General features: G+C 24.4%; 7 protein-coding genes across 9 annotated transcripts; 4 read left to right on the top strand and 3 right to left on the bottom strand.

Annotated features, from left to right (window-relative positions):
- Positions 1 to 261: 261 nt before the first annotated feature.
- On the bottom strand, positions 262 to 4753 carry LOC127282483 (putative zinc finger protein 286B). Its single transcript, XM_051306745.1, has 4 exons — positions 4665 to 4753; positions 3516 to 4358; positions 3273 to 3449; positions 262 to 1789 (listed from the first exon to the last, which is right to left on the bottom strand). The coding sequence occupies exons 2-4, from the start codon at positions 4206 to 4208 to the stop codon at positions 431 to 433; spliced, it is 2229 nt and encodes a 742-aa protein (XP_051162702.1). The 5' UTR covers positions 4209 to 4358; positions 4665 to 4753; the 3' UTR covers positions 262 to 430.
- Positions 4754 to 5003: 250 nt separating this feature from the next.
- On the top strand, positions 5004 to 8273 carry LOC127282501 (sorting nexin-7-like). The gene is made up of 7 exons (XM_051306771.1): positions 5004 to 5282; positions 5378 to 5533; positions 6642 to 6752; positions 6824 to 6988; positions 7058 to 7250; positions 7318 to 7592; positions 7664 to 8273. Exons 1-7 carry the CDS (start codon positions 5121 to 5123, stop codon positions 8012 to 8014), a joined length of 1413 nt encoding a protein of 470 aa, XP_051162728.1. The 5' UTR covers positions 5004 to 5120; the 3' UTR covers positions 8015 to 8273.
- A 470-nt stretch (positions 8274 to 8743) lies between these two features.
- On the bottom strand, positions 8744 to 15172 carry LOC127282500 (uncharacterized). Of its 2 annotated transcripts, none has more exons than XM_051306769.1 (10): positions 14920 to 15172; positions 14506 to 14624; positions 14179 to 14424; positions 11727 to 11848; positions 10375 to 11661; positions 10107 to 10304; positions 9924 to 10033; positions 9646 to 9860; positions 9327 to 9583; positions 8744 to 9244 (listed from the first exon to the last, which is right to left on the bottom strand). In XM_051306769.1, the coding sequence occupies exons 1-10, from the start codon at positions 15088 to 15090 to the stop codon at positions 9156 to 9158; spliced, it is 2814 nt and encodes a 937-aa protein (XP_051162726.1). In that variant the 5' UTR covers positions 15091 to 15172; the 3' UTR covers positions 8744 to 9155. The 2 variants fall into 2 exon arrangements, with proteins under 2 accessions (XP_051162726.1, XP_051162727.1); XM_051306770.1 differs by having other exon boundaries at positions 14906 to 15051.
- Positions 15173 to 15306: 134 nt separating this feature from the next.
- LOC127282503 (cyclin N-terminal domain-containing protein 1-like) lies at positions 15307 to 16874 on the top strand. Its single transcript, XM_051306774.1, has 5 exons — positions 15307 to 15413; positions 15613 to 15711; positions 15826 to 16097; positions 16189 to 16404; positions 16513 to 16874. The coding sequence occupies exons 1-5, from the start codon at positions 15389 to 15391 to the stop codon at positions 16774 to 16776; spliced, it is 876 nt and encodes a 291-aa protein (XP_051162731.1). The 5' UTR covers positions 15307 to 15388; the 3' UTR covers positions 16777 to 16874.
- Positions 16875 to 17034: 160 nt separating this feature from the next.
- LOC127282502 (traB domain-containing protein) lies at positions 17035 to 21156 on the top strand. 2 transcript variants are annotated; one of them, XM_051306772.1, is made up of 8 exons: positions 17035 to 17256; positions 17527 to 17703; positions 18321 to 18520; positions 19835 to 19949; positions 20041 to 20177; positions 20248 to 20660; positions 20737 to 20890; positions 21014 to 21156. In XM_051306772.1, exons 2-8 carry the CDS (start codon positions 17541 to 17543, stop codon positions 21044 to 21046), a joined length of 1215 nt encoding a protein of 404 aa, XP_051162729.1. In that variant the 5' UTR covers positions 17035 to 17256; positions 17527 to 17540; the 3' UTR covers positions 21047 to 21156. The 2 variants fall into 2 exon arrangements, with proteins under 2 accessions (XP_051162729.1, XP_051162730.1); XM_051306773.1 differs by lacking the exons at positions 17035 to 17256; positions 17527 to 17703 and adding an exon at positions 17954 to 18086.
- LOC127282506 (histone-lysine N-methyltransferase SETMAR) lies at positions 21057 to 22773 on the top strand. The gene has a single exon (XM_051306776.1). It carries the CDS (start codon positions 21057 to 21059, stop codon positions 21804 to 21806), a length of 750 nt encoding a protein of 249 aa, XP_051162733.1. The 3' UTR covers positions 21807 to 22773.
- A 335-nt stretch (positions 22774 to 23108) lies between these two features.
- Positions 23109 to 25784, bottom strand: LOC127282504 (holocytochrome c-type synthase). The gene is made up of 4 exons (XM_051306775.1): positions 25547 to 25784; positions 25227 to 25475; positions 24776 to 25131; positions 23109 to 23392 (listed from the first exon to the last, which is right to left on the bottom strand). The coding sequence occupies exons 2-4, from the start codon at positions 25458 to 25460 to the stop codon at positions 23155 to 23157; spliced, it is 828 nt and encodes a 275-aa protein (XP_051162732.1). The 5' UTR covers positions 25461 to 25475; positions 25547 to 25784; the 3' UTR covers positions 23109 to 23154.
- Positions 25785 to 26148: the final 364 nt, after the last annotated feature.

Here is a 26148-nt window from a genome sequence, read left to right on the forward strand (position 1 = left end):
TTTATCAATAGACAAAGCGGATGAGACTATTTTAAAAATGGAAAATTATTTGAAATTTTGGTTTTAGTCTCAAATTTTCACACCAAAGATAATATTTGTAAAATAAATGTAAATATTGTAAATCCATGTCACTAACCAATTTGTAAAAAAAAAATGGTTGTGTTCATAATAGTCATTGTATAATTATTTTATAATAAATATTTTTAGATTTTAATTTGTTTTCTTATATCATTTTTTTATTTAGAATTAAAATCATTGTGATTTATTAAAGCATTTATTTTTTATTAAATATCAGACAATTCTGCAGAAATATGTAAATGAGCCTTAATTAGAATATTTAGCAATTAAAACTATTACTAAATTGGAAAAAAAAAATAAGTGTAAATTTAAAGTTACACTTACGTCACTAAAATAACTGAACAACTTATTTTCATATAATCTGCTCCGCCTCCTCATCCTCCTCTTCTTGTTCTCCTCCTTCTTCTTGTTCCTCTTCTTCCTCCTCGCCTTCGAAATATTCTTCAATCATTGTTTCAGCTTCAACAACTTCCTCGACAACATTTCTCGTCACATCCTCGGCAAATTGTGCTCGACAACGTTTTTGATGAGCAAACAAACTACCCGAATTCCCATAGCCAATGCCACACATTTTACAAATATATGGTTTCTCACCGGTGTGCGTGAACATATGTTCATTCAAATATTTACGACGTCTAAATGATTTACCACATGTTTTGCAATGATAATGTGCTTCGCCTGTATGCAATAATAAATGATTTGTAAGACCATTTGTTGAATGATAAGTCGCTGGACATAAATGACAACTATATCGTCTTGTTTCTGAATGTCTCAATTCATGTTTCTTACGATAAATTGGCATTGTAAATGTTTTCTCACAAAAACGACATTTATATGGTTTCAAGTCCATATGAAGTTTTTGATGATGTTTCAAACCTGATTGTGAGGCAAATGTTTTACTACAAACTTCACACAAAAAATGTTTCTCTGTACTTAATGGTTTTCCTTTGCCATGTAAACGTAAATGTGAATTCAACAAATATTCATAAACATATTTTAAACCACAAACTTCACATTCAAAACGTTTTGTTTTATCGTGTATCCTCATGTGTGTCTTTAATTTCTCCTCAGTTTTAAATACTTTACTACATGTTTCGCATGTATGATTTTTTTCAGCAAGATGAAAATTGGAATGTCTCTCGAGAAATGCTTTTGATGTAAAAACACGTGGACACATATGACAAAGATATTTTTCTTTCTCATCATTTTGTGATTTTTTCTTACGTTTCGTTGAACGTTTTTTTGTTTCCTCTTGAATATTTTCGATATTTTCAATTACTTCAGTTGTTTCCGGTGCATCGGATATATCTTCCTTTAATTCAATCATTTGTTCTTCTTGTTGTTCTTGTTGTTGTTGTTCAGTGTCTGAATTATTTATTTCATTTTCTATTTCTTGGGCGAATGATTCGAAAAAATATGAAACTGCATTTTCATCATTATCATCGTTTTCTTCTTTCTCTTCATTATTTAAATCACCCTCCTCAGCTTCCTCAGTGTAATCAACTTTTATTGCACGATTCTGCTCTTTTTGAAGTGCTTCGATTAACAATTCTTCGGGATGTTCTTGTAATATTTGTTCCTCCTCTTGCTCATAAAGCTCATTCACTTCCTCCACAGCTTCTTCAACTTCTTGTTTTATTGGCTTTTTTGCCAATTCACGAAGTTCCTTTCTTTTCAAACGATCGTGACTTTCAACTTGAATTGCTTTATCCTGAAAATTTTTATTTAATTTTAATTTTAACTAGCAAAATTAAATGCGCGCTAAATTGAGTATTTAATTGTTTGTTATAAAGAAATTATAGATTAATATTATCAATAATAATTTAATTTATTAGAATATTATTACATATTAAATGATAATAATGAAAATTATATGTTTACAGGCCTCGAATTATACGACTTTTTTCAAAAATACGACTTTTATCGACTTATTTTAATAAAATGCGACATTTTTTTTTACATTTGAAAAAAAATGTAAATAAAATACATTTTTTTTAGTATAAAATGTAGATCTTCTTCAGATCTTCTTCAATTCAATTATTTAACAAATTTTGAACTAAAATGATTCTTCACTAAATTAATTATTTTTAATAATTTAAATTAAATACATCACAAATTCAATTATATCAAAATTATTTTTCAATTAAAATTTTTATGAAATTTAACAATTGTTTATAATTAAAAAAAAAATATCACAATAAAATTGAATTATTTTTTAAAAATTTCAATTCAAAATAAACATTATTACCCGAAATTTTAATTCAAAATCAATTAAAAATCCAATAATTATCCAAAATTTTCAATTTAAAATTTAATTATTTACCATGTTTTCAATTTAAAATGAAATAAAATTAAATTATTTTCTAAAATTTCTATTCAAAATTAATTATCCAAATTTTAAATTAAAAATGAACTTAAATTAAATTATTATCCAAAATTTCAATTCAAATTCAATTATTTCCCAAAAATTTTCAATTCAAAATGAACTGAAATTCAATTATTTTCCAAATTTAAAATCAAATAAAATTTCATTATTCTCAAATATTTGAATTCAAAATTAATTGAATTTTCAATAATTTGAATTTAAAAGCATCTAAAATTTAATTATTTCTAAAATTTTCCATTGAAAATTTTTTTTTTGAAATTTAATAATTTCAATTATAACTCTAAGGAAATTCAATTATTTTTAACTATTTTAATAATATTCTTTGAAAATTCAACTATCTGAAGCCATTTTTCAATTAAAAATGATTATCAAATTATTGTATTTTGTCTGTAATTTCTAATAAATTTTTTTGTGAAATCATACCAAATTTTAATTAAAATCACTTGAAGTTCAATTAATTTCAAAAATCTCAATTTTAAATCTTTGAAAATTCAATTAAATTTAAAAAATGTTTTCCAAAAATTGTTTGATAAATTATTTTTAGTTCTGTAAAATTTAATAATTGTTTGAAAAATTAACAATATCTTTTGAAATTTAATTATTTCTAAAAATTTCAACTTTAACCCTTTGAAAAGGATTATTATTAAAAAAAAATTTTTTATTTAAAAATCTGTAAAATATTTTTGTTATAATAAAAAACAAATCCACTTTTTTTTGGAATATAAATCGACTAAAACGACTTTTTTGTGTCTTTAAGTTGATTCGAGGCCTGTATTTTTATAATTAAATTGAAAATAAAATTACTTACAATTTTTTCGGTAAAATCATCTTCTCGTGGTTGGGAATAAATTTTTTGTGGCAATTTATAAAATTTCCGTAATTCATTATCAGATTTTTGACAAAGATTCCTGAAATCCCATGCCGATTGTAATTTTTTTATACAATCATCGCACACAGATTTTGGCATTGGATCCTCCGAGGTTACCTGTAAATTTACATTTTGAAAAAAAAAGTATAGCGAATAAGAGAAAATTAAAAAAAACAAACTTACCTGAATCGAGCAGCATTCCTTTAAAAAAATATTGAACTGTGGTTTTGCGCGATTGCCGCAAATTAAAGGCGTCAATAATTCTTTCATTTGAAGACACAATCGACATGTACGTTCAGCAACTTTTGATGATTTAATTTTATTCTGTTGTACATTAAGTCTCTTCATTGTAATAATTGGACTTTGATATTTACTCACGTAAGCATGATCTTCGACATTCAATGATTTTGATGGTGATAATGATGATGATGATGATGATGTTGATTCGGTCATTGGTACACGTTTTTTTGCCACATATTTTTTTAAAGGTGAATTTAACCATTGTGGTGATTCTTGTACAGGTGATGGATTAATTTCCTGTTTAATTGTAACACCTTTCACTGTTGTTGGAATTGATGTTGATTGTTTTGGATTTTGTAAAATTCTTGCGGCACTTAAATTTTGCTTACTAATAAATGGTATCATTTTTGGTGCATTTGATGTTGTTGCCAAATTTTGAAATGTATTTGGCACTTTTGTTGTATTTGTCATATTTTTAATATTTGTCATTATAAAATTTGGTACTTTTACCATTCCATTACCAAATGTCATCATTGTTGCACCTGCATTAGTTGGTTGTATGTTTGCTTTCATTTTTATTGCTTCAGCATCGACAATTTCATATTCCATGGCTTCGTCCTCATTTAATGTTGGCATTTTTTTTTTAAAATTTCAAATTAATGTTTCTCAAAACATTTAATTGTTTGATAAATAATACAAATTTCTATTTGTAGATTATTTACAATTTTTTTTTTCTCAATATTTTTTTTCCATAGGCAATTAGGAAAAAAAAAAAAGTTAATTTATCTGCAAAATATGAATATAGATTTTCAAAAGCACACTAAAAATTTAGATTTGAATACACATTAATAAAACACTTATTTTATTATTGAAACTATAATTATTTTCACTTTGACTGATTTTAACAAAAATTGATTCGACATAACCTCGAAAAAATGAAAAAAATTTAAGAACGTGTTCTAATTGTTACACGATAAAGAATGCAACACTCTCTTTGAAATTATTAATATATAACCTTTAATAATGCACACAATAATAAAATTAAATTAAAATAAACAATTTTTAATGAATAATTATGACATTTTATATTACCTTCTGTGTAACAAACATATTTTTATTACGACGAAGATGTCCAGCCATGGATGACGTTTACGCGGCTTGAGTACAGTACTGACAACACTACAAAAATTAAATCTAAACTTAAATTTATTTTATTTCTTTAAAAATTATTACAGAACAGAATGATAAATAATTATATAATTTAGATAAATTTTTGGTAATTGAATTAAAAGTACAATATTAATTCTTTTTGAAAAATTTGTATATTAGGCTTCATTAATACGGTTTTTCTTTGCAATTAATACAACTACCCATCCCTGTTCTAAATCTTTTTAAAATGTTGAAACAACAGAGATTCTTCTACACGCTGACGTGGGATCTAGTGTTATTTCATTTTCTTGGGTCAATAAAAGCAGAAGATTTTTCATCTGTCAAAAGTGTCAAATGTTTGTTTTGATATGCGATTACTTTAATTTTTATTAAGAAAATATGAATTCATTGACGAGTGATATTGAAGAATTGGAAAATAAAGAGAAAAATGATTCTGCAATTTTGGAAATAAGTTCTACAGAAACTGGTAGTAATATAAAACAAGGAAATAATGATATAGATAATTTTTCAAATTACAGCACATCTGTGGAGGGATCATTGGTAAATAAATGAAAATTTATTTTATTTGACAATTTTTTTTTACTTATTAAGAAAGTATGAGAATTAAAATTGAATATTTAAACTATAAATTTTAGGTTATTTCACCATCAGCAGATAGTTTTTCAACACTTCCAGAACAGGAAGTCAGTGATTTTCAGACAGACACTCGTGATTTGCAAGTGAAAGTTGATAATCCACAAAAACATGTAGAAACTTTGGAAACATATATAACATTTCGTATCATCACAAAGGTAAGATTAAATAAATTAAATTAATTAAAGAGACAATTATTTTTCTAGTTCAATTTTGTTTTAATATTAATTAACTATAATAACTATAATAATTTCCGTATTCATTCATTCATTCCGTCTGTCCACACTTAAAGTTTGTCGTATTTTGTTCCTTTTGTTTTTTTTTTAAATTTTGACAATTCTTGATTTCGTAATATTTTATGGTTAACGCGATGGATATTTTTATTCATCGTCATTAATTAAGTCATATACTAAGTGACACTTTAAAGTTAAAAAAAATATTGTTCATTGTGTGCAGCACCAGTATATTTCCTACTTGGTAATTATAGAAAAAAAAAGTTTCAATTATAATATAATTTTTATTATTATTTATAAATTTATTATATTATATATACATTTTTTTATATAATGATTATTACAGATAATTAGAACATTTTAACTTATAATTATTATTTCTTTCATTATTTTTTCATTATTCATTATTATTTTTTATATATTATTATTCATAAATTTATTATTATTAATTTGTTTTTATTATTAATTATTAAATTGTTATAGTTTTTTATCTGTAAACAATATAAAAATAGTTTGCTTTTTTAAAAAATTTTCAATTTCATTTTAATTTTTAATTTAAGTTTAAAGTTTAAAACATTACAAAGTTTTTTTTAGGTTTTATTTTTTCAAAATTTTTAAATATTTTTTAATTGCTTAATACTTTTTAAATTAAAATATAATTAATAATTTTCAGTTAATTTAATTTTCTTTTTGATTACATAATTTTTTAATATTTATTAATTATCAATTAATTAAATTTTTTGAAAAAAAAAAACATAAATTTAAAATTTTCATTTGCAACGAAATATTTATAGAAAATATACAAAAAAATATTTAGCAAAACTAATTTTTTGTAATTTATTACTCCACTGATGCAGAATTATTATTATTATTAATATTATTATTATTTTAAAACAACCATTGCATTTAAAGTTGGGCGCGCGCTTGCGCGCGTGTAATTTTGCTAGTTCTAAGAATTAATCTGTTTAATTATTGCCCTTGTTAAAATATATTTGTAAATATTATAAATTATAATTATTAAAATTATTTCAAGTCCACACGATCTGAATTTGAAGAAAGTGAATATACCGTTCGCAGACGTTACAATGATTTCATTTGGTTAAGGCAAAAATTAGTGGAAGCGTATCCAACTCACATTATACCGGTAATAATATATTTATAATTTTCTGTTTTATTTTTACTAAATCTAATGAAAAAAAAAAATTTAATTTATAGCCAATGCCTGGGAAACATTCATTACTGGCACAATTGGATCGTTATTCTAAAGAATTTATTATTGCTCGTATGAAGCTTTTACATATTTTTCTTAATCGAATCGTTAATCATCCTATACTTAGTTATAATAAAAGTCTTATTATTTTCCTCACAAGTAAATCTGCCGTAAGTTGAAATAAATATTATATAATTTTTTATAAACTTAGTTTTAATGCTTTTTTTTTGTTACAATAGGAATTTTCCGTTCATCGAAAAAATCGTAGCAGTGTTCTCGTTAAAGTAGCGGATTCACTGCCAAATATAAATGTTCATATGACAAAAATGCATAATTTAGAATTCGAACATTTTCGTGATTATTGTCTTTCATTGAGCGAAAAATTAGCCACAATGGATAAAATAAGTCATCGCATTTACAAAGAAAGACTAGGTATAATATCTATATGAAATCTCGAGATTTTTTTGTAATTAAATTATTTTTTTTTTTTTTTTAATAGACTATCTAATGGAATTACATCAGTTACATCCGATATTTACCTTATGGGCTACAACAGAACCAGAACTTGAATCTATTTTATTAGCAATGGCCAAATCAATTGAAGCAAATGCTACAGCACATAAGAAATTATTAGATTCAATTCCTTGTGAAGAAAAAGAATATGTTGCTTATATTGAAGCTGTAAAAGATGCTTTAAGTCGTCGTAATTCAATGCAAATTGAATATGAAATGACAGTTGATGAATTATCGAAAAAACGACTTGAAAAAGAACAAGTAAATTCTATTTTTTTTTTTCATTTATTTTTATTACGAAAAAGGTTTGTAATTATAAAATTGATTTTCAGTTGCTTAATGCATCACCAACGCAACACGTTAATCAAGGATGGGGTGGATCAATTTGGAAAAGTGAAACTCGTGATGAAAAATTGGAAAAATTAGATCAATTAATTTCGCGATTGATAAAAGATGTTGAAGTATTACAAGATCGTTTGGAATGTGCAAATGAAAATTTACACAGTGATTTGGAACGATGGAATATTGAAAAACGTAAAGATCTGAAAAATATGTTGATTGCAATGTCTGATCAACATATATGCCATTATCAAGAATGTGTAAATGCATGGGAAGATATTCTTGAAGGAATTAAAATTGATAACGTTGTATCAGAAGAATTAAACGTTAAACTTTCTGTTTGAGAAGAATTTATGTCGGACGTACAAATTTTTTTTTTCTTTTATTAAAAGAAAAAGAAAATCTACACTACACTTGTATCTACACTTGTTATTCAATATTTATTTAAATCATTTAATTGTTTTTATTATTAGTATTTTAATACCAAAAATTTTCAATTTTGTCTTAGAACACTTGCATTTTTATTATATTTAATTTGTCACATAATATAGAATTTTATCACTCACTTTAATTAATTATTTTGAAATATTCTGAATAAAAGAAAAAAAATATTAGGGATTATTTCAGAGACAAATGTTTTATGTTAATTTTGAATTTTTGAAAAATAGAAATCTAATCTGTATGGAGAGGAAAAAAATAAATCTAACTTTAATCTGAATTTTCATTTAGTGTTATTCCTGGATCCGAATTGTTAATTAGGAATGATTAATAGAAAATTACTAATACAATTATTACTTTAAACTGCAAATTTATTTATAGATATAGAATAGCAGCATACATTACAAAGTAGTATGCCTATTTTGTGGGAATTTAATTAGTAAAAAAATAAAAAAAGACCTATCGGAATAGTTCACATTGCGGTTTTATAAAAAAAAAATTTAAAATATAATCTTTGTGATGTACTAAATCAGTCGAAATTAAATATTAGTAGTACTAATTTACTTATTTTTCGAGACAAACATTTTTTTTGACAATTTTATTTATTAAAATAAATCACGTTAAAAATTATCTAATCCTTTTTTTCTGAATGTCTTTAGATAAATAAAATTTTGATCTGAATGAATTCATTCTTCTTTTTTTTTTGCAGAAATCAATCTGCAGAGTTTGTATTTGTTGATAGAACAACTTAAGTTTTTCTATTTTTGTAAAAATTAAATGTTAAAAAGTATACAACGCGAATATTTACAATTTTCATAACTAATACTTATGTATCTAATTAAAGACATTAAGAACTTTCTTTACACTTACGTTCCTTGTGCCTAAGAATAAATTCTATGTTTTTTTTTTTTTTTTCTTACTCCTCACCTAACATTTATAATTCATCTTACATCGTTGATCATTTGCTTAATTTTTAAGCATTGTTAAAAAAAAAGGGATTAGCTTTCGTTTACAATAAATTAGGCTTCTTTAATGAGTATCTTTTATCTAAAGAATACTACTGGTGAAAACTGGTATTGGTGTTATGTAAAATTCAACAAGATTATCCAAATCTTGTAATCTACTTATTGATTCACCTGAAATTGAAGAATTATCAAAAAATTTGTTAAATTTAATTAAACGCAATAAAAATTAAATTCTAATAAATATATTATTTACCTGCTAATGTCATTTCGTTGTGTAAAAATCGTACTGTACGAGCATATGGTTGTTGATTATTTTCTCGTAATTTTGGAGCAAATCGTCGAGTAGGATTCCAAATGGGATTTCGACCAGTTGGCGATTTTACCGAATTTGGTTTTACCCAATCTGGCATTACTTCAACCATTGGTAACACATGTGTTACTTTATATAAACCTGTGTCTATATTCCACGTAAATTTACAACAAGCTTCATACTGTTTTCTTTCTTGTGAACTGAAAAAAAAATAATTTTTAATTTCAATTTTTTTTGTTATTGTTAAAATAAATCTCATTACCTCTGTCCTTGATTACTATTTTCACTGGCTTGAATCTTCATTATTAATAAAGAAAGAATATCTCCGGTCAATGCACAAACATTGATTATTTCTATATCATAATCGCTGCAGTACCAATATTTTTTTTTAAATATTTTACAAATCCAATCCGCAATATGATGTGAAAATGTTTCAATATCGAAACTTAATTGATTTATTGAGACACATGGTATTAGCTGTAAATTTTTTTCAAAATATTAATAGAAGAATAAATTGTAGATATATTATTTAATAGTTACATTTTTCTCAGCTTTGCTGTTGCTAATCATTTGCATTTGAGCATAACCTGATCCGTGAACATTCATGGGCAAAACACATTGATAGCTAACATATCCTCCAGTTTCATCATCTAATTAACAAAAACAATTAATTAATTTCTCGGCGGTATTTTTTTAAATTCGACAAAAAAAAGAAATTCAAACCTTCAACATCTGTAATTACAGATATCATTTCATCATCGAGTTCAATGTAACTTCTTTTAAAACGTGTTGTACATTTTATAACAGGATTAATAACACCTTTAGGTACCATTGACGAGGATGACAAATTTTTATTCGATCTGTCGCGAGTTCCATTCGATAATTGATTTTGATTAAGTGGCCTTAATACGTTCTTTTCAACTGAAAAAAAGAAAATTAATTGCAAAATCGTAAAGTAAAACGTAAAGTATTTAATGAAATTAATCAATACCTGAGTCCATCATTTGAACATCTGTGAAAATAGTAATATCTTGAGTTGTATTCAATTCATCTGTTTCACTGTGCGGTGATCCAATTGAACAATCAGTATTTTTTGTTTGTCCTCTGATATGCTTAAAAGGAACAATATTCTCCGCATCTTCAGCTTCATCACAAAATTCATATTTTTTGTCCGCCAATCTACGTTTCCTAAAAGAACTAAGTTTTTCACACGTTTCCTGAGCTTCATCCGTGAATTCATATGCTTTTTCAGCTTCTAAAATTAATTTATGTGACGCTCTTGTTCTTGGTGGTGTTGAAGATGGTTGTAAATTTGTTTTTTTCCTCGGGCTCAAATGACGGAAAGACTTAGTAACTGGAGGAGACATTAATCTCGGCGAACATGAAGGCGAGGGATTTATTGATAAAGTATGAAGAGGCGAATTTATCGATGTAATACAAACAATTGATGCATCATGAGAGACACCAGGTTGTGGTGATTTTGGCCTTTGACAGCGTAAATTTTTATGACTAGACTCTGAATTTCGTGTTCGTAAAATATCAGAAGGTGGATTAAATATTTGTGATATCCATGATTGTTTGAAATTTGATGGTAATCTTTGTGGTGTTGAACGAGGTGAACATGATGGATGTTTAACAAGTGTTATTAAATCACTTCCAATATTTAATTCCTGTGACATATCCTCGCAAAAATCTTGTAATATTTTATCCCGAACGGAGGATGCTTGTTCAATTCTTGATATTGAATCTTTATCGCATTCACATTCATTTGCATTATCAATGCATTCACTTAATCTAACACTTATATTATTAATATATTTAGTATCACAAATTAAATCGTTTGAGGTATTCGTCGATAAGTCACGTGAATCATCCAATTTATTAACGTCAACGCAAAAATCATATTCAACAATTGATTCACATTTTGGAGATTGGTCCACTGTACTTTCAGGTGTGTTTCCTTTTTCATAAGAACTATCATAGCGTTCGGCTCTTAAATCATCGGACTCTTCAACGTCACTCACATCCAATTGTACTATATCTGAAATTCTTGATTCTTGTTTGTCGATATTTTTTTGTTTTACTTTAGAACTGTCCATGTCAACACGAAGAATATGAAGGAAATTCCCTGTGTTTACTACCACATGATTTGAATAATTTAAACAAACTACAGCTCGAAATCTTGGAAATGGAGAGAGAATTTCATAGGTGGTGTGTACTGTTAAGCCATGTTGAAGACAATTGCAACGAACACAACTGTCCCAATTTGCAGCCAAATCTATAAAAAAAAAGAGAAATAAATTTAAAAATAAACAAATTTGTTTAATTTTTAAAAATACAAACCTTCGCCTTCCTCTTCATAAGATGCTGCGACTTTTAAACATTCTTTGCAATTATCCAAGGACGGAACTGTGGTTATTGTTAAGTATGCTCTGTCCACTCTCTGAAGATTAAGCCAATGAGAACTGAAACAAAATAAAATTTACAGGTCTTGGATCGACTTTAAGGAGCAAAAAAAGAAATACTAATGTTATTAGATACTAGCAAAATTAAACGCGCGCCAAATTGAGTATTTCATTATTTGTTATAAAGAAATTAAAGATTAATATTATTAATAATAATTTAATTTATTAGAATATTATTATATATTAAATGATAATAATGAAAATTATATGTTTACAGGCCTCGGATTATACGACTTTTTTCAAAAATACGACTTTTATCGACTTATTTTAATAAAATGCGACATTTTTTTTTACATTTGAAAAAAAATGTAAATAAAATACATTTTTTTAGTATAAAATATAGATCTTCTTCAATTCAATTATTTAACAAATTTTGAACTAAAATGATTCTTCACTAAATTAATTATTTTTAATAATTTTAATTAAATACATCACAAATTCAATTGTAACAAAATTATTTTTCAATTAAAATTTTTATGAAATTTAACAATTGTTTATAATTTAAAAAAAAATATCACAATAAAATTGAATTATTTTTTAAAAATTTCAATTCAAAATAAACATTATTACCCGAAATTTTAATTCAAAATCAATTAAAAATCCAATAATTATCCAAAATTTTCAATTTAAAATTTAATTATTTACCATGTTTTCAATTTAAAATGAAATAAAATTAAATTATTTTCTAAAATTTCTATTCAAAATTAATTATCCAAATTTTCAATTAAAAATGAACTTAAATTAAATTATTATCAAAAATTTCAATTCAAATTCAATTATTTCCCAAAATTTTCAATTTAAAATGAACTGAAATTCAATTATTTTCCAAATTTAAAATCAAATAAAATTTCATTATTCTCAAAAATTTGAATTCAAAATTAATTGAATTTTCAATAATTTGAATTTAAAAGCATCTAAAATTTAATTATTTCTAAAATTTTCCATCGAAAATTTTTTTTTGAAATTTAATAATTTCAATTATAACTCTAAGGAAATTCAATTATTTTTAACTATTTTAATAATATTCTTTGAAAATTCAACTATCTGAAACCATTTTTCAATTAAAAATGATTTTCAAATTATTGTATTTTGTCCGCATTTTCTAATAAATTTTTTAGTGAAATCATCTAAAATTTTAATTACAAAACACTTAAAGTTTCAATTAATTTCAAAAATCTCAATTTTAAATCTTTGAAAATTCAATTAAATTTAAAAAATGTTTTCCAAAAATTGTTTGATAAATTATTTTTAGTTCTGTAAAATTTAATAATTGTTTGAAAATTAACAATATCTTTTGAAATTTAATTATTTCTAAAAATTTCAACTTTAACCCTTTGAAAAGGATTATTATTAAAAAAAAAAAATTTTTTATTTAAAAATCTGTAAAATATTTTTGTTAAAATAAAAAACAAATCCACTTTTTTTGGAATTTAAATCGACTAAAACGACTTTTTGTGTCTTTAAGTTGATTCGGGGCCTGTGTTTTTATAATTAATATTTAATAGGTATTCGTTGGCCTCTGGTACCTTAAAAATTAATTTTTAAAAATAAATTTTTTTCAAATTACTATCTTGTACGAAATTTCCTGGCGCATCTTTTTTCTCATCATAAATTTTTTGTATTTGTAAACAATTTTTGAATCAATATACAACTTAAAAAAAAAATTTCGTTGGTAAACGTTGTGTACTTCAGCTTCGTGAATTGAATTTTCGAATTTGGAATTTTAAAGAAACTTATTCCGAAATTTGTAAACACAATTATACAACTTTGGCAAAAATGAGAAAAAGAATTGGCAAAATTTGACACGTCATAAGATTACTATTCAAAAAAACACGTGAAATTAGAAAAGGCCAACTTAAAGTTAGGACAGAAGGACAGACCGAGCATTTTATTATTATATAATAACAATTAAATTAATTTTAATTCCTTAATAAAAATAATTCTATAGGAATATTATCAAGATAATTTATTTCGAATTTTTTTTTTAAATAATTGAATTGCAGAAGATTTTAAATTTGAAATAAATTTTCTATAAATTTAAACTGTAGTATTTTTTTTTTTAATTTCTGATAATTCAATTTGAGTTTTTATTTGAAAATTCTTTAAATAATTGAATTTTTGAAGTGTTACAGTATAAATAATTAAAAAATAATTGAATTTTTAAAGAATAACAGTTGAATTATTAAAAATAATTGAATTTGAAAAGAATTATAATAAAAATTATTAAATTTCAAAAAATTTTAGATGAAAAATTTAAAAAATAATTAAAAAGATTTTAAATTGAAATTTTTGGTAATTAATTTTTTTTAAAAAATACTGTGAATTCTTACCAAAGTCCATGTACCACTAGCTTGTTTCTTTCCATAGGCCATTGAGCTATAACTATACTAAGTTCTCTATAAATAGTAAAATTGCCAAAAAGTGTAACTTCAGCAACTTTACGTGCAACTCGATTAGGCATAAATGCCCACCAATGCAATAGATATTTATAAATTGTGTTTGTACCGCTAAGTTCTACATTGTAGGTATACGTTAATAAAAATTGACCACATTGTGTCAATCCCATAACAACATGTCTGGAAAAAATTTTAATTAAATATAGAAAACAATAAAAATTAGAATTTTTTTTTTCTCAAAAAGCAAAAATAAAATCTTACCCTGCTTCAAGAGCAGATTTTGGAATCACATATACTAAAGGTAAACGTCTCCATGAAGGAATGTAGGAAAACAATTTTTCCTCTGGAGCATTATTGTGAATTGCAAAAGAGCCCCTTATCTACAAAAATATTATTTAATTATAAATAATAAAATTTTCTTAATTCTTTGGTTTTTTTTTTTGCAAATAAAAATAGATGAAAAATTGTATAAGATAAAAAGAAAATGAAGTTAAAATTTTCATAGTTGTATAATGAAATATTAAAAATTGACTAATTTAAAGAAATAATGCAATTTATTTTAATTGGTAAACATAAGTAGGACAGATATATATGTGAAAGAATTTAATCTCTATTATATGCACAGTGGGTATATCGATGTCATTGTTAAAGTGAAGCTAACCTTCTTCTCGTTACCTCTCTAGTAAATAATTTTTGAAGGAAGTTCTTTTTACTTCTACGATGAGTTAAACTTGGTTTTTGACCAACTATAACGTATTCCAATGATTTTTCAGATGAAATGTCAGAAAAATATTCATTACAATATTCTGAACCTGAGGTAGTGTCGGAAGACCATGCATCCGCCATTTTTAAATGACCAAACACACCAGAGTAATGACAACAATAATTATTGTATGCATGTGTAGGTTTGGAGGATTTTTAACCCATGAAAAAGTCAGAAAGAATATGATGAGCACCGTGGACAAAATTAAAAAAGATGTGCGCGCATGGTTTTCGACCTTCATGTCAAGAAAAAGGGGTGTTGTAGAAACAGCTTTACTCTGACTGTTCAGGGTTGGGAAACCTCTTTGCAATAGTGTTGGAAGTGTGAGCGTACCTTTAAGAAACTGACATAAAACGATTAAAGAGGGTTAAGAATTTAAAAATGGATTTCGATAGTGCTTATATTGGTAATTATTAAATTATTATTTTATATTAGTAATTTTTATCAGCATATTAATATATAGCTTTTATTATTGTTTTTTTTTGGGGGTTAAATTTATTGTGCAAAGAAAAGAAGGTTAATTTATGAATATTAGAGTTGTTTACTTTTTTTTTTTATTGTAAACATATCAAATGCCTTGCAATAAATATGCGATATGTTTTTAGATCCTTTTTTAGACGATTGGTTATTATTTCTTCAAGAAAAATCTAGAGAAAAGGAGAAAGTTATTTTGAAAAAATCACAATTTTTCATTCCAAATATAGGTGAATAATTTTGTTTATAGAAAAATAATTTGTTTTATTTAATCAACATTGATTTAAGATTATAATTATAAATTTTTTAAAATTATTAATTTAATTTAATTTATTTCTATTTAGGTGTACATGATAGCGATGTAAGAGTAATATTTAATGTAATTGAAAAATTTAAATTTGACGCAAACGTTAAATATTTAGCAGTTCATCTTTTTGAAAACTATGTGAATTTTAAAGTAAAAAAAATTTCTGATACTCGTGAGAATAATAAAAATACAAAATATTTAATTGATTATGAATCAATAAATAAATCAGAAATGAAATTACGTCTTCTTTCATGTATTCAACTTGCAAGTAAAATTGACTCAAATGAAGAGTATCTTAAAATGTCTCATGTAAGTATTAAAAATCATTTTCTATATTTAAAAAAACTATATTAATCATAATTTTTTTTTATTTTTTGTTAAACTCTTTTTTTTTGTCTAGATAAAATATATATTAAAGGAAATCGATCCCGATAAAATTTATCCAAACAAAATGATTTTGGATTCTGAATTTCATGTTTTTAAATCAGTTGAATTTAAAATGCCAATATATACTACAAAAAATTGTGTTGATGTTTTATTGGCTGCAAGTGGACTTCGTAATACTCATGAAATAGTGAAATCAGCGTCAGTTTTTTTGGATTTATCTTATATTTGTGTAAGTATTTATATATTTTACAATTTTTTCGTAATATATGTCTTTAAAATAAAATTAAAGAATGATTATTTGAAAAATTAAAAGAAAAAAAAACAAATTTTATTTTAGCATGAAGAATTGTATAAAAATTTAAAAACAATAACTCATGATGGTTTTCCCACGGCATTTTTTGATGATAAAAATAATTTTCTACTTGAATCAAATGCATTATTTTTAGCAGCATCAATTGTATTTTCATCTGTATTTTTTATTAATATGGAAAAAGGAAATTTAAAAGAATTATTAAAAAAAGTTGCCATTCTCGTTGAATTAAAAGAGACTGATATTTGGGATATGGCAAATTCACTTCTTAGTTTATCGTATCAAGGATAAATTTAAATATGTCGTTTATTATTCTAATTTCAAAAGCATAAATATTTTAATTTCAAGAAAATTATAAAATGAAATTTATTTTCGTTTTACTAAATTGTCCTCCACTTTACGGCTATATTGGATTTCTCCCACTCAGTTTTAACTATACCTATGGGGACAATTTGTGTTTGTAAATATGCCATAAACTCAGAGTTGGGAAAGAGAGAAAAAAAAAGAGAGAGAGAGAGAGAGAGATCAAAGGAGACACATCATGATCTGACATGATCCAACCTATATACTTACCAGATTTTAACATTCTTATAATAAAATTCATTGTATAACAAATTTAGTATGAGGCACAAAATATTTGTATAGCAAATAGACAATTATTTCTAAATTTTAACTATATATGAAATTTAATTTTTCATTTGATCTACCTCAAAAAACACAACCTTTAATATTTTTTCTACAATACCTTCGTTCCTGGCAATTAATTTATTTGTAAGTATATATACAAATATTGTTTAATTATATCAATTCATTATTATTATTATTATTATTATTAAATTGTAGGCAAAATTTTAATTTTTACGATTATTGAAAATATGGAATAATTCTTTGGTTACTTACATCAGCTCCGTATGGCTATTTTGTAATTTCATATTTATCTCCGCATTTTAAATTATAAATAAGGAAATTCTTTAACAATTTGAAATAATCTATATTTGGAAAAAAATTGTTGTTCTAATTAAATGTTCTTTTTTTTAATAGGATAGAAACGAAAAATGGAAAATAAAGATGACAACTCACAAAAAACAAATTTATCACGTGCATTCGTTAATTGGTACAATGATCCTCAAAGGATGTTTACTTTTAGTATTCCTGAAAAATCAATAAATTTAGATTCTTCAAAAAACGAGAGAATTCAATCTGAAACATATAAAAATTGTAAGTTTTTTTCTTTTACAAAATATATTATTCTATGGTTTATAATTTAATTGGCAATAAGAAATATTCCAAAATTTATTTATAAATAATTAGATTAGCTTTTTTTTTTTAATTTTAATGACTCCTTTTTAGTTCTTATTAACGTAATTCTTGAAAGTAATTTAACAAATATGAATGAAAAAAAATTCTTACAAGTCGACTATATATTTCTAAGGCTTCAAAGAAACATTGAGTCTCAACTAATTAAATAAAAGAATATGTAGTTAAGTGACCTCACTCTTTATAACTACACTAGTGATCGACATTTAATAGACACAAGTTTTAATAGTTATTTAAAATGCCCGCTCATCATAGAAAAAAAAGAAAATATACCAAATTTCAAGGTATTAATTAAGAAATAAATTTAATGAGTTTAAAGAAATGTTTTGTAGAATTTTTTCAAGGCTTATTTATAGTAATTTTTTTGCTATATAAAATTTTGTATATAAATTTTTATTAATCCAAATTTAGAGAAATAGAAGTGAAAAATTTGTTTTAATTTTTCAAACATAAGCCTAAAAACGTGACAACACTGAGATTATAATTATTTAATATAAAATTTCTATTTTTCAATTTAGTAAGCATCGGTTCGGGAATAGAGTCAGATATTGAGGATAATTTAAGTGATACAGGGACAAATTATGAAACAAAATATGATCCATCCATAGATGACAATTTACCAGATACAGTTACAATACTCAAAACACCAGAAGGAGGGAAATTATATTTAATTGGAACTGCACATTTTAGTGTTGAAAGTCAAAATGATGTTTCTAAGGTATATAATATTTATTTCATTAAAATATTTAAATAAACGGAGTGGCTGTTTCGCCCGTCGCGGGCGAACTAATTCATTTCTGTTATTTCGTCCGTTAAGTATAGACAGCTGTTTTTTAGATAATGAGAAAAAATAATTTTACTTTTTTTAAATATAACAAATAAGATGGATAGAAAAAAGACCTCTGAGTATAGGTCTAATATTATTTATTTATATCTTTTGGAGTATTTGGTTTAATAAAATAGAAGAAATTTAAATAAAAAAAAAGTTCTTAAAAATTCTTTAAATTCTTAAAATTTTAATAATTTTCTGTTTTTTTTCAAAAAATTTTATTAATTAAAGTTTTGAGAATATTTGCAACATAAAATTTGTTTGTAATTATTAACTTGAAGATTTTTCAAATATTTATTTTACACGTTTTTGAGACGTGACTTTAAAGAATAATAATTATTTTATCTAAGAAATTGTATTTGGAAAAAAAATTAATATATTTATAGAGGTATTAATTACTCTTATTAAATAATTAAAAAAATTTAATATTTTATAGTAATGGTAAATAAATATAATTAAAATTATAAAAAAATTAATCTAATATTAAAATTATAAATTATAATTATTAAATTTAACTAATTAAAATTACGATGTTGAAGTCGAAAACAATTAAAATTGATCGTCATCGATTTAAAAATATTAATATTTTTTCAAATAATTAATAATATTTTTTAATATTTTTTATAAATTTTTCTTTTAAAAATTGTTGACGAAAAAATTGCAAAAAAATTATTTCTTAAAAATTGAAAAAATCATTTTAAAAATTTTTTTTTAATTTTGTTTATTAAACTTTGGTAATAAAAATTGTGGATTTTAATTTTGTAATTTAAATAAGAATTCAAAAATCGACTATTTCTGAAATTTTTGTATATTTGCATCTCTAAATTCAACGAGTAAATAAAATTGAAGACAATCAAAATAAAGAATGTCATATGAACTACTTTCGATACCATAATTTTTGACAACCTTTTTAAAATAAAGTAGTAAGTCAATATAATAATTATTTTACAGAAATTTAAATTATTTGTTAATTAATTAGACAAATATACAACAGCTGTTTATACCTAGCGGGCTAAATATTGTATTTTGATTATTTCGCCCGTTTTTGTTTAAACATTTCGCGGACGAAATAATATACTCGCCCGTCTTCCAGATACTCGATTTTATCTTGAACGGGCGAAATAGAAACAGCCTTAAATAAATGCATATTTTAAATATTTCATATTTAAAAATATTTAAAAAAAAAATAATTTTTTTTTATAGATTATTAATGCTGTACAACCTCATATAGTGATGGTCGAACTTTGTAAACAGAGAATGCAAGCTCTTCAATTAGATGAGGATACTCTGCTTAAAAAAGCACAAGATATTGGTATTGGTAAGTTTAAAAAATCGAATATTGAAAGAAATTTTTGTTTTTTTCTAATAGAATAATATTTAATATCTAATATTTCTTTTTAAATAATTAGAAGATATTCGAGCTGCAATAAAGAAACATGGAGTTACTAGTGGATTAATGTTTATAATTCTTTTAACAATGTCAAAGCATGTGACCAAAGAATTAGGAATGGCGCCAGGAAGCGAATTCCGCACAGCTTTTAATGAGGTAAATTTTTTTTTAAATTTTGTAATTCCTAAATATTTCCCACATTAAACCAAGATTTATTTTCAAAAAGGCAAAAAAGATTCCAAATTGTATTTTTCACTTGGGTGATCGACCATTGAGTATAACAATGCAACGTGCTTTTCATTCTTTATCATTTTGGGAAAAAATTAAATGTGGATGGAAAATATTATCATCAAGAGATTCAATAACAAAAGAAGATGTGGAAAAATGTAAAAATCGTGAAAATTTAGATGCAGTTATTGCAGAATTAACTGATCAATTTCCATTATTGGCTGAAGTTTTTGTAAAAGAGCGAGATCTCTTTTTAACATATTCACTTCAATTGTCTTGTCAACCACATTTAACAAATAAACAAACAATTATTCCAACAAGAGCTGTTGGAGTTGTTGGAATGGGACATGTACCAGGAATAATACAAAATTGGGGAAAAGTTAATATGAATCATATTCAACCAATAATGATGTAAGAAATTTAAATTTAAAAAATTATTATTATAAATTAAAAATTTTGTTTTTTAAATAAAAATGTTTTTTTGCAGAGTTCCACCTCGATCGCTATCGAGTAAAATAATTCGTTTCACTGTGAAAGCAACATTAGTGGGTTTTGTAATTTACGTTGGTTACAAAATAATTCCTCTTCCATCAACTCAAACTTTAGAATCATTAAAGTCATCGGTTAAGGGACTTGTCAAGGTCAGTTTAATAAAGTAAACTTTGAAGATTTACCTCATTTCAATAGGATTCCTTTTTTTTTTTTTTGTTATAATATAAAGCAAAAGCAAAATTTTCTTTTTTGTGCTGCTTTAAATTTTGAAGCGATTCTCTAATATTGTGTCTTCCACTGACTGATCAAACGATAATGGATGTAAAAAACTGCGTAGACGAATATTATCATCCAACAATGGATCTTATATACACAGAAAATAATATACCAGGACCAGGAATAGATTTTATTGAATTTGAATCGGAATTCATTAATGGATGTTCATGTGAAACATTGTGTTTAAATTGTTCCTGTGCATTTGGAAATAAAAATTATAAAAATGGCTGTATTGAAGAAAAAATAGGACCAATAATTGAATGTAATTCCCATTGTCATTGTAATGAAAATTGTGGCAATAGATTAGTTCAAAAAGGTCCATTAAATTGTCTCAATATTATCAAGACAGAGGGACGTGGTTTTGGTCTTTCAACATCTGAATTCATTAAAAAAGGACAATTTGTCTGTGAATATGCGGGTGAAGTTATTGATATTGAAGAAGCTAAAAAGAGATTTGAAAGAAATGAAAAAGGCGTCAACTATGTTTTAATTGTTAATGAACATATCGGTGAGAAAATAATAAAAACGTGTATTGATCCAAGTTTAATTGGAAATATTGGTCGCTACTGCAATCACAGCTGTGAATCGAATTGTCGTCTTGTTCCTGTACGTGTGGAAAAAGCTTCACCTCGTATATGTTTATTTGCACGTAGGAATATTGAATCAGGTGAAGAGATAACATTTAATTATGCGGAAGGAGTTGATATCTCCGTCCATAATATTAGCGAAACACCTTGCCTTTGTGGTTCGAGTAATTGCCTTCGTTATTTGCCCCATAATTCAGTTTAAAAAACTTTCAATTATATATTCATTTAACAGAAATTTTCTTTTTTATTTAGAATATTTTATATTTTTTTTTTTATATATATATTTTTGACAAAAGATTCTTGCCTTTTTCGTAGAAAAAAAAATGCCTTAGCCGTTTTAAATTTGAAAAATGTAAAATTAATTATAAAATACAGTGTATAGAATTCAATCTACTGACGCAATTGTAAAGTTCTTGTAAAAAGGAAATTTATATTTGAACTTCGAAAAAAAACGTTGGTCTGTAAATTTAAAATTATTTATTCATATTTAAATTTGTGTATATTTTGAAAGTTTCTTTTTAATAGATATGCGCTAATTCCAATTCATTTAGTATAAGTGAGAATAGGGTATAAAGTATCTATTTGTTTAGTAAAAAAATATTTTAAAAAATAAACAAATTTTAAACAAAAAAAGAAAATGTTTATAAAATTGTTTATAAGGTAAATGCAACTCTATTAAATAATTGAATAAGTATTTTTAAACATTTCTTTCAAATTTTATTGCATTTATCTTTCCGGTAGAAAGAAAAAAAAAAAAAAATAGAAAAATATATTTTTCAATAAGAAATTAAAATTTAATTTTATCTTTCTCACCGAATTCATAATTTAATAAAGTCTGGTTACACTTTTACTTTATATTTTTTACATTAAATTTTTAAAAAGTAATTTAATTATCCATTTAAGTGAATTTTAAACTATTTTTATGTGTATACAGAAATAAAAAAAAATATTTTCTATATTTATATATAATATATATATTATATATATTTGTAATAGGAACAAAATTGTAATAGCAACGAAAATTTTCTTTAAGAACGCTTAATTCTTTATTAAATTATAATTTAACTAATTTAAAATATTCAAATGTGATTACTGAAAATGTAACACATTTTATTTTCGAATAAATAATAGATTAAACGATAATTATTTCGAAAAAAAAAAGTAAATTATACGATATACACTGTGTGTATAAACACCGAATATTTGTCATTCTTCTTATACTTTTGACATCATTAATAATTATTTTAAAAAAACAAATCTTGTTTATTTTCACCAAAACTCCAAAATTGTGTCCAATATTTAAAATACTTTCAAATTTCGAGTATTTAAAAAATATTCAAATTAAAAATAAACTATTAAGCTATTTTGCGCTTTTAAATTATTTTAAGGAAATCTTTCAATAAATCTCCATTTGAATTTAAAAATAAATAAATTAAATTTTGTAAATTATAAAAGAAAAATTAACGGGGTATGAGCTTAAGAAGCGGTAGAATTCTTCCAAGGATTAATTCAACGAAAATACTATTATTTATTATACATATTTAACCGTTTCAGTGAAATGATTTTGTTTCTGTTTGTTCAGTTTCGTTACTGTAACGCCATCGCCACCAAGTAACTTTCATACGATCCCAAATATTTTCAAACGAGTCCATTGCCGGTCGTACATCCAAAATTGCAAATGTATATTTTTCATCAATTGATCCACCGTCATAATAATCAATAACATATCGTACTTCTTTTCCACATCTATCAATGATCCAGTCATGACGATCAAATGGTAATTCGTATCTAATAAATGAAATAATTTTTTTTTAAATTACAATTGAAATTTAAATAAAACGCTGTGTCTATTTATCCCGCTAACGGGAGGAATAGTGGAGATAGATTATTTAGGCCGCTAGCGGGAGAAATAGTGACGATAGATTATTTAGCCCGCTAGCGGGAAAAATGCAAGATTTTGGCTATTTAGCCCGCTTATTTTAAAAAATCACCAAAATGAGAACTATTTAGTTTGCAGTAAGTATATTTTAAATATATTTTATTTTTATAATTTATTTATTCTAGAATAATAAAATATATTTTATTGTATAAAATGTAGGTATATTAAGTGCAATTAAAAATAAGGCAATCGTTTATTTAAATATATTAATGTGATTTAATACAAAGTTTATTTGCTCCAAAATGAATTGTTTTGGTAGGGTTGTTTATTTAAAATATATTATATTATTTAATTTAATTAATTATTTAATTAAAGTTGTAGTAAAAACACAATTTTTTGTTTAAACCAAATTTATTGTAAGAAAACTGTTTAACTACAGATATATTTATTTTCTAATAATATATAAAATAAATAAATTTCTTTGATGGGAATTAGAATCCTTAACTTTTATTTTTTTCGTTGAATCAACTTCAGTTTTATAAAAATGTTTCAAAAACACGCTTCCTTTGTTGACGTTAAATTTCAAAAAATCATAACTTCCTTCATTTTCATCAAATAAAAAAATGCGTATTTTCTTATTTTTCATATAGATTTCGAAAAAAAATGATTAGGACAAAAAAAATTTTGAATGAAAATTTCCCGTGGAATGCCCCAATACGTATTTATAAAATAAAAGAATTTTAATTGTATTTCAAAAATTAATTTTTATTTGCAAATTTAAAGTTTCAATAGAAAATAATTCCATAAACAATTTTCTAATTATTTGTTAGAAAATAAATATATCTGTAGTTAAACAGTTTTCTTACAATAAATTTGGTTTAAACAAAAAATTGTTTTTTTTACTACAACTTTAATTAGATAATTAATTAAATTAAATAATATAATATATTTTAAATAAACAACCCTACCAAAACAATTCATTTTGGAGCAAATAAACTTTGTATTAAATCACATTAATATATTTTATTATTCTAGAATAAATAAATTATAAAAATAAAAAATATTTAAAATATACTTACTGCAAACTAAATAGTTCTCATTTTGGTGATTTTTTAAAATAAGCGGGCTAAATAGCCAAAATTTTGCATTTTTCCCGCTAGCGGGCTAAATAATCTATCTCCACTATTCCTCCCGTTAGCGGGCTAAATAAACACAAGGTAATAAAAACTTTTATACCATTCCAGTAAAGGAGCTTTTAAAATTAAATTAAATTTCTCATTGGAATTACATACCCCATCCAATGTCGAATTCTTGCTCTTGGTGAATAATCCTTAGCTTTTCCACCAAAACTTTTTAATTTTGGAGTCATACATTCGTGAGCATGTAAAGCTTCCCATTTTAAAACTTCCAACCACGCTTGTTCATTATTAGCATTGTGAATTTTAATAATATCATCCATATCTTTTGGCGATAAATCATCACTTTTCCAGCGCCAACCTTTTCTCAACATTGCATTCCAAAACATTTGCTGTGAAGGATAAACCCAAAATTCATTATCATTCGAAACTTTTGGTATAGTTGAAACTTGTCTTTCAATTGGTAATGGAAATGGTTGATCTGCTGCTGGTTGTTGATTTGCTGCAGGCATCTAAAAAAATTATCAACAAATTAAAGAAAATTAATTAAAAAATTTAAAAAAATTTAATTTATAAAAATTTTAATCATTTCAATTAAATTAATCACCATGTTGAGAGGATTTATATCAGAATCTTTGCCTTGATTCATAGGACATTCGCTGACATAATTTTTTTGTTCCTTATGCATTGGACATTCAGGTGGAATATTATCATTATAATTTCTTCTCTCATGAACATTTAAATTAAATGAATGTATTTTTTTATTTGCTGAAATTTGTTCATTAACTGGAAATATCAAATCTGCCGCATCTAATGATGCTGCATTCAATGTATTACCCATTTTTGTAATTCTAACCTAAAAAATATAATTTAATTAATGCATAAATTTTAATAAAAAATAAATCACTGCTAAAACTTTTTTCTCACTTCACTTATCCAGTTTTCTCACATTACTTGATTATGCAAAATAAACATTTATAGAATACATAAATATAATTTTTAATTAAAATTTAATAATTAAACGTCTGCTAGCCCCCTCGAACTCTCTTATTTTAATCACGCACGCGCAAAACGTAATTACGTATTTTCCCCCTTTGAAAATCTTATTTCTGCAAATTTTAATCTTTATTTCGTCGAATATCCAAACAATTCAATTGTTTATTTCATATAAATGATTAATTTTAACAATATAAATAATATAAAACGTTTAACATTAATTGTTTACTATGATAAAATTAAATTAATATAAAATTAGTGGCGCCATCTGTTGGTGACTCTAGACGTACCTGCAAAATGACTTTTTTTGGTCCTTTTTGACGATTTTCCATTGGAGAGATAGGAAAGTTAAGCTAATTGAAAATTTTCATTTAGGAGCGCTGCTGCACCGAAATTTTATCTACCCATCCCTGGTTTGAACTTTTGGATTGTAACGCTCTCATTGGTCAGTTTTATATTTACGCGGGGAATGAGCCTGCACCTCATTGGATGCTATTCCCCGCGTAAATATAAAACTGACCAATGAGAGCGTT

The sequence above is a fragment of the Leptopilina boulardi genome, unplaced genomic scaffold, assembly GCF_019393585.1.
Source record: "Leptopilina boulardi isolate dan_hultmark-lab unplaced genomic scaffold, ZJU_Lbou_2.1 LbouV2_30, whole genome shotgun sequence".
Classification (NCBI taxonomy): domain Eukaryota; kingdom Metazoa; phylum Arthropoda; class Insecta; order Hymenoptera; family Figitidae; genus Leptopilina; species Leptopilina boulardi.